General features: G+C 24.6%; 1 protein-coding gene across 1 annotated transcript; it reads right to left on the bottom strand.

The window, feature by feature from the left end:
• Nucleotides 1-1,741: 1,741 nt before the first annotated feature.
• Nucleotides 1,742-8,314, bottom strand: LOC114129747 (uncharacterized). The gene is made up of 3 exons (XM_027994572.2): nt 7,375-8,314; nt 4,889-6,271; nt 1,742-4,365 (listed from the first exon to the last, which is right to left on the bottom strand). The coding sequence occupies exons 2-3, from the start codon at nt 6,131-6,133 to the stop codon at nt 3,541-3,543; spliced, it is 2,070 nt and encodes a 689-aa protein (XP_027850373.2). The 5' UTR covers nt 6,134-6,271; nt 7,375-8,314; the 3' UTR covers nt 1,742-3,540.
• Between the last annotated feature and the right edge of the window lie 933 nt (nt 8,315-9,247).

Genomic DNA, 9,247 nt, shown 5'->3' with positions numbered 1-9,247 from the left:
TCAAAAAGTATAAGTCGTAGATACTTGAAAATTTTACCAGTTATTAAGATTGGCATTTTATTTACTTAATTTAATTTTCCAAATACTTTGAGTTTTTTTGAGCTATTTACAGACAACTGAAATTTTCAATTTTTCTGAAAAATTTTTTTTGAAGGGTCGATAAAATTTTTTTGGCCCTATCAAAATACTTGAAAATTTAATGCAAAGTTCCTCATATGTTATTCTTATAGTGATTAAAAAATTATAAGAATACATAGTCACAATTTTTTTTATTAGCATTTGAAGTTCAAATTTTGACGAAAATTCGTCAAAAGCATGAATATTTGAAAATTATTTGAAGTTGAAAAATCATAAAAATTTTTTCTTTTATAACTAAGTTTTGAAAATTTGGTACAAGGTTCTCCATACATTTTTCTTCAAATATCTGTAAAAAAAACTCTACCGGATTCAGACAAAAAATTTTTATGAGTGTTTGAAATTTAAATTTTTACAAAACCGCGCTAAATAACGGTTTAGCCTCAAACGATTTTTGATATTTGTTATAATTCAAAAAGTATAAGTCGTAGATACTTGAAAATTTTACCAGTTATTAAGATTGGCATTTTATTTACTTAATTTAATTTTCCAAATACTTTGAGTTTTTTTGAGCTATTTACAGACAACTGAAATTTTCAATTTTTCTGAAAAATTTTTTTTGAAGGGTCGATAAAATTTTTTTGGCCCTATCAAAATACTTGAAAATTTAATGCAAAGTTCCTCATATGTTATTCTTATAGTGATTAAAAAATTATAAGAATACATAGTCACAATTTTTTTTATTAGCATTTGAAGTTCAAATTTTGACGAAAATTCGTCAAAAGCATGAATATTTGAAAATTATTTGAAGTTGAAAAATCATAAAAATTTTTGTGTTTATAACTAAGGATTAAAAATACAACACTAAGTTTTCCATAAGTTTACCTTCAAGTATCTATAGAGAAAACTCGAAGCATCATTATAGGAAAAATTTTAAGTGCGTTTGAATTTTAAATTTTAACGAAATCGCGTAACGATAACGATTTATCCTCAAACGATTTTAAATATTTGTTATTATTCAAAAAGTATAAGTCGTAGATACTTGAAAATTTTACCAGTTATTAAGATTAGCGTTTTCTTTACGTGATTTAATTTTCAAAATATTTTGACTTTTTTTGAGCTATTTATAGACAACTGAAATTTTCAATTTTTCTGAAAATTGTTTTTTTATGTGTCGATAAAATCTTTTTGGCCCTATCAAAATACTTGAAAATTTAATGCAAAGTTCTTCATAAGTTATTATTATAGTGATTAAAAAATTATAAGAATACATAGGCACAATTTTTTTTTATTAGCATTTGAAGTTCAAATATTGACAAAAATTCGTCAAAACCATGAATATTTGCAAATTATTTTGTAGGTATATTTCATAAAAAATTTTGTATAAGTAGCTAAGAGTTGAAAATTTAATACAAGGTTTTTCATAAGTTTAACTTACAATTATTATAAAAGAACTTAAATTTTGTTGTATTCAGGCCATTAAAACATAAACCACCTTTTTCACCAACCACTAGAAATTATATCCTAGGCTGACAAATCATCTTCGTTCAGAATCGTTTTTCGTATACAATGATAACTACAGTGCCCCGCAACTACACTAATTTGGGCCCGTGTGTAAATAAAATTATTGTTCATCCCCCTCATGAAAAATTAACTAATTGTAAAATTAATTATTTCAAATTTGTAAACATAGTTTGGAATTTGAGTTTTTACTCATACAAAATAAGGTTAACATAATTAGAACATATAGAGGTATTTGAAAATAAACGTAATAATTTGTAGTCTACTTTATTCATTTTAAATTTAAATAAAAAAATCTTAGATATGAATATAAACAATTCTATTAATTTTTAATTACAAAATTACTTGCAAATTTTTGCAATTTTGACATATACCGTAAAAATTTTAAACTTAAAACGTTAATAAAAAAAAATTGTGACCATCGATTTTTGGTTTTTTTTTAACTACAGTAAAAACGACTATATATATTATAAGAAATTTTGTATTAAATTTTTAAGTTTTTTTGAGAATCCAAAGTTGTTTTATCGACGTTTCAAAAAAAAATTCCCGTTGTCTATAAATAGCTAAAAAAAAAGCCATATTATTTTGAAAATTAAACCGTATATAGATAACGCTAACATACCTAAACATTTAGTGACAATTTCAAGTACTTACAATGATTCATTTTTGAGTTACAACAATACAAAAAAAACATTTAAAATCATTTGGCCCCCATTATAGATTGGAGCCCTGGGCCCGTGTGTTTAACACACGTAACACACCCGGTTATTGCGGCACTGGATAACTATCATTGGATTCAAATTTAACACTCCTATAATATATAATAATGATCCATACGGCACCTAATGTACAGCAGAGCGGTACTCACTTGCCCGCTTTTTTGATATTTATTTTATGTAGCTCATATACATAATGTATATTCTAAATTTATATAAAAATAAAAAAGTTAAATAAATCTCAATATCACATTTTTCTTTTATCTATTTTTAAATTGCTTGTATGTACTTACTGATTATATTGCTGTTTTAGCAAATTAATCTTATCTTAATACTTAAAAAATAAGTTATTTATTTTATTGTATAAAAACATCAATGGTTATTCAATTTAGTTTTAAAGACCTTATAGTACAAATAGTAGGAATATTCCTAGTTTCACTGCTTAATAAACTGTATCAATCATTTCCTTAAACAAGATTTATCCCAAAATCATAATTGATATTTAATATTTATAATATTTAGTTAGACCAAGCTTTAAAAATATGTTATTACTGTTATTAGGTAAAGGTATTATTACTATTAATAAATATGGTATACATCAAATATTATGTAAATGTTATAAAAATTCTTTGAATAAAATAAATAATAAGTACAAATTTTACAAATAAAAAACATACTAGTATAAATAGGTCAAATTATTAATTATAATTAAAATTAAAATAAATTTTAACTTAAATTACAAAACTAGTAAAATATAAATTGTTATTTTTGAAATTATTTATAAAAAATGTATTATTTTTTACTATTTTAAATAAAAGTAAAGTACAAGTAGCTATTTCTCATAACAAGTATTGTATAAATTAATGTATTACAAACATTAAGAAAACAAACAATAAGAATTATACTTGTATTGTGATTATAATTATAATATGATATTTTTTGTAACTATTTACATAATTTAAGAATAATGTAGTGAATTAAAATTGTTAAACAAGTAATGCACGTGTAAAATATTTCAATATAAAAAAATATTAACTTGTTAAATAACCGGTATAAAGACAGATAATATACTGAACTTAAAATTATATTATTGGATAATTTTACTCTAAACAACAGAAAAATAGTTTTTTTGATTACAAAAATATAGTAAATTTGCTGGATAAAGACAACCTATGCAAATATGTCTTCTAGACTTATGAATCATAATTGTAACTTATTATCCTCATTTTCAATTGAGATAGTCTGAATAGTTTTCTTCATTCATTGCATCGTCGGTATCTGGATTAATAAAGGCAGGTATATTTTGCGATTGTGAAGAGTTGCCATAAACAGATTCATGATCAAAATTTTTATTAAATGCATTAATTACTTTTTGAAAAGACGCTTGATCTAATCCAATAGATTTAACAGAATTAGAAGAAACTGTACTAGAGGTTGAGGTAGATTGGATTTTTACTTTATCAATATTTTTTTTATTTTCAGTTGCATCAAAAATGTTATCGGACTTGAGTACTTCAAAAAGGTTTTTATTTTTCAAAAGATTGATATCATTTTCATTCTGTTGTTTACTTAAATTATTAGAGCTTAAAAAAGATTTTTTACTCGAAAATGAATTAGTTTTACAGTCTGAGGGTGTAGTTATCATATGTGAAAATTTCAAGAGATCGTTAATTTGTATATCAGTGTTTGAACATTTTGTATAATACATTTTTCTATTATAAACATCAGCTGTATTAGTGTTTTCAAATTTTACTGGAGTCGTATTTATGTTATCAATATTGCTAGATTCAGAAAGATTAATTTCAGTATTTATGGATGCTTTTTCTTCCATACTCTCGTTTATACAGTTTATTTTACTTATTGACTGTTCTCCAACAAAGAATTTTGGAGTGTCATACTTGTTTTTAATTGTAGGGGTTACTAATGAACGTTCAACAAACTGATTAATAGTTGATTGAAAGTGTTCACATTCCTTTAATAACCTATTACGCCTATCAAAAATATCATTTTTATAATGTTTAATCAATTCTGCCACACCACCTTTCACACCCATCTGAAACAAACCAAAAATTTAAAAATTAGTAATCCAATATTTTCAAACAAAATAATTATTTATTATTAAAGAATAGATAATTATTTATAAAAATTAGTGATGTGAAAGAATGGGTTCATTTTATGTGAGCTGTATATAAACACATTCAACTATCAAAAAAAAAAATAACTTTTTACTTATTTTTTTTTATAAACATGAACATTTTTTTTTTTTTTTTTGTTGATAAGACCTAAGTTATATTAATTTAATAAAAATATTAGGTCATATATTAAAATAATAAACTTTTCAATTATATTTTTAATATTAACTGACATAATACTAATGTCAAATAGTCAATAACCAATAAAATAGATAAAACAGTTGAAAGGAATAATATAATAGTACAATTATTATTTATTTATTGTAAATAATAGGTCATTAGTCATTAATAATTAAATAAATATTGATTAGGAGATATTATTACATTTAGGCTTTGAAAATCTATAATTTAATAAAGTCTAATTAAATAATATAATTAAATTACCTCCTGAAGACTATTTAGAATTGGATCAATACTGCTTGGAGAAGAACTTTTTGATTGAATATCAAAATTTTTTTTCATAATACCAGCAAATCTTTTTATGTAGTTAATAGCTTCGTCTCTAAGAAGGTATAAAGTGTCTTTTGAAGTAAAATCAAATCCAACATGACAGAGTACTACTGCTTGGCTGACCATTATTTTATCCCAGTCCTTGTGTTGAATATTATAACAATTTGATTCAGAAATGTTTTCAGGAAATGGTTTACATTCTTCAGTAATTATTTGTTGCCCATGTTTAATTTCAGGGATTGACATTAATTCCATACATTTATTTAACACTGTTGAGTCATCAGGTGTTTGTGAAACTTGATCTGCTAAGAGTTGCATTTTTTTAAGATGTGATTTAAGTTCAATATTATACATTATATTTGGATTAATAATTATTCTGTCTTCTACAAAACATTCAGAATTATTTTGAACTTCATTATTATCTTCTAATTTTACATTTTCTAACAAATATTGATGAAGATCAAATTCTATTAATTTTTTTTTTTCTAATGTATCGTTATTTTCAACATCTTTTATTTCGATTATTTCATTAGATTCCGACATTGATTCAAGATTATCATGAGAAATTTTTTCAAAATAACTAAATAAAAGATCTTCTTTAGTTAAACTATATTCTGAGTGTTCATTTGATGGTCCTGGCAAAGAAGACATATAAGAAGTACAAGGTGGACTAGATATGTTGTCCGAATAAAATGAACAAGAAAAACTATTTGTACAATGTGAATCAGAAAAACTAGGTAAAATTATGTTGGTTTCATCACAGCTTAAATCAAAATTCTCAGTTTGTTTGGAAATTAAATTAAAGTATTGTTCAGATTCAAATTCATGGTCAAAACAATTATTCAACTCTGGTAAAATTTTAGGTTCAATTGTATCTTCATAAGATGGGCCACATTTTAACTGTTGTAATTGTATTACATCAGCACAATCTACCGATTCATTAAAATGTTTAAATTGTGTGCTTAATACCAAACTAGTACTACTCTTATCAAAATTATTATCTTCATTAAATTCTTGTGGTTCATATTTAGTATTACAACATTTTGTTAATTCATTTAAACTGTTGAGTGATTGTTTTTCTTTACATTCTGTATCCTTTTCATTTTTATGTTCCATTTCAACATCAGCTTTTTCATCTGATACATCATCATTGACTATCTCCATAGCACTTTGTTCCATTTTAGTATTAAACGTTATTTGTGCTGGCCTTAAGTGCAGTATTTAATTTGATCTCATCTATTTCAGATTTGAATATTCATCGTTATATAAAATAATGAATTTCGGCATGCTTAGATTTTCATTTAACCATTAATCTTCCTAAAAAACACAATTAATTTTATAATTAAATTATTTACAAGGTATGATAATAAATACAATTTTAGTCAAATATTTAAAGTATGTACATAAGCAATTTATAACATCTTAAAAGGGTTGTCAAGTAGATAACGTTCTGTTGTAAAAGACACACACACACACACACACACATCATTGTTAAATCAATACATTTATCACTTCGTTCAGAATCTAACTATTGAGTACCTACTTATTTTTTTTTAATTTCTTAGGGAATAAGTATTGTATACCTAACATAATTTTGGAGTCTTTAATTTATATATAAATAATTTTTAATTTTTAATAATTATTAAAATGTTTAAAGAACATTCAGATAAATGATAAAATCTAAAATAATTTATTTTATACTTTAAATTATATTATGTGTATAAATCTAAATAATCTAGGTATTACAATAAGTAAAAATTAATCAAGCATTTAATGATTAAATGCTTGATTAATTTTAATGCGTAGCCATATCAAAGACAATACAAACAAAATGTATTTATTATATACCTATAAAAAAACTATTTCTCCCCAAGCTATTCTGAAAATAATTAATTAAACTATTCTGAATCCTATTATAGAATTGCTTGAAAATGTACCTAAATTGAAAATTTAGAATAAGTACCTACCTACCTACTCATTCTTTATTTTATTTTAATCAAACTAATTTAGGTACCTATTGATTATCTAACAGTTTTATTTTAATAATCATATGGTTTAAAAAAGTTATGTATTAGTAATATATTTTCTAATAGGTACCTACATACCAATAATTAAATATTAAAATTCAATAATATTTTTTACTTGGAAAGAAATAAGCTTTCTTATTTACTTTCAATGGCTTAAAATGATTTATTCCACTTTTTAACAACAAGTAGATGATAAACATGCTAATTATTTTAGTTAACATTTGCTCATGGCATCCATAGTCTATAATAATTCTGATTTCTGAGTAAATTTTTAATACCTATTAATGTCATAAAATTAATAAAATTAATAAATTCACTAGGTATACATGAATTTTCATGTGAATAAAACTTGAAATTGTGTTTTATTAAATAACTAATAGACATGCGTGTTACCTTTGCAATGTGTGAATTTCATTTTAGATTTTAATGATGTCTGGTAGTTCATGCCATAGAAATTATCATATTACTTTTATATTGGTTATACTTTGATAACTAACTACACTACTACTAGGTTAATATTACGACTTAGAAGTACCATTACAGATTTAAAAACAATAAAAATCAAACAGAAAATTGAAAAAAAATATAAAATTGATTGACTGTTGTCTTTTTCGATTTTTCAAAGCTAACACTTGACATAACTATTGACCATTGGCTCTATTATAAGTAACAACAGTAATTACATTGTAATATCAAAGCGATTCGACCTAATCAATTAATCATATATTAAATTGAGATGCGACCGATTTGAAACATTTAGCTGTAGTACACAATTTTACAACAACCAAATTGAAAAAAATTAAATTAAAAAACGGTTTGCAATATTCGCACACCTAAGTAGTAAGTAGTAAATAGTAAGTACGAGTGTCGAGTGTTAAGTTAGGTGATAAGAGCTAGGACTATTTTTCAGACGACTAGTGATAAGAAAACTCGTATACAAGGTTGCATTTCAATCACGAACTACTACATGTAGTAGTTCGTGATTTCAATGTATACCAGGCGCAAAACGTTTGACAAGAGATAACACAATGGTAATAGGTAGACACAGATATCTATATATCTATATATATATAGAAATCTGTGTAGCCGTGTAAGTATAGGAGTCCTAACTGGCAGGCGATTTTTTTTTGTGTGGCAACGGTTGAACGGTACGAGGTGAATCGTTTATCCGTGCGCGGTTTTTAATTTTTGTTGACAGTGTTTCGGAAGGTGGCGAAGCACTTAGCCTATAAATATGGCTACATAATATAAGGAAAGCTAAGAAAATTTACAAGATGAAAAAACATCAATTTAAATACGCGAAAAACGTTTTAAGTTAAAAGTTCAAAAGTTTGAATATAATTTAATTGGGTAATATTTTTACCTATACAAAATTCAAGGGTCGATGATAATATGATTAGTTTCAGGCACGTACACAAAAATTTTTCTGGGGGGGGGGGGGTTCATACAATTTTACAATAATTAATATTTATCGATAAATGATGATATAAATAAACTACACAACTATTAATTTTCGGGGAAGGGGAGGGGGTTAACCCCCCTATATACGTGCATGTAGAGCTTACATATAATATAGGAAATGGAAATAGTATATTAGTATGAGTGCAGGACTTGAGCTTAAGATCTCTTTCACTCCTATTGGCTATTCCATTGCTCTATTTGTATTATTGTTAATGTTTTTATCTTTAAATATAAATTACCTAACTGGTGGATTGAAAGAATTGTTTTACAATTTATTTAGTATTTAACATTGGTGTACCTATATACTTAATACGCTTAAACTCATATATAATAGGTAATTAATAGCTGTGGGTGTTTTATCTAATTGTATTATTAAATTATATGTAATAGTACACACTTGACAGATAACCATTATTTTCTCAGGGAATTTCCTATTTTAATATACAAGCCTGAAGTCATAATTTGTATCAATAATAATTATTAAGTCATTACCTATTTTTTTTAAGATAATATTTAGAACTGAGAGTACCTATATGAATACGATTATTTAAAACTAAGAAAAAAACGAAAATCCTTATTCACATTTATTTTTAGGATGTGTTCCGTTTTTTGACGATATGTATACCAAACAAATATAATTGAATTTAAAAGAAAATTATTAGAAAATAATTAATCAAAATAAGATTTATTTAACAGATAGGTAATAAATTATAAATTTTTCTATGTTGGTGTAGGTATCTTACTGAATAGGTTAAAAAAAAAAACGGGTAACCGCTCTGCTATAGGTAAATTAAGTGCCGAGTAG

This window comes from Aphis gossypii, chromosome X (assembly GCF_020184175.1).
Source record: "Aphis gossypii isolate Hap1 chromosome X, ASM2018417v2, whole genome shotgun sequence".
Lineage (NCBI taxonomy): Eukaryota > Metazoa > Arthropoda > Insecta > Hemiptera > Aphididae > Aphis > Aphis gossypii.
The sequence above is the reverse complement of the archived record's forward strand: the minus strand, read 5'-3'. Positions and strand labels throughout refer to the sequence as shown.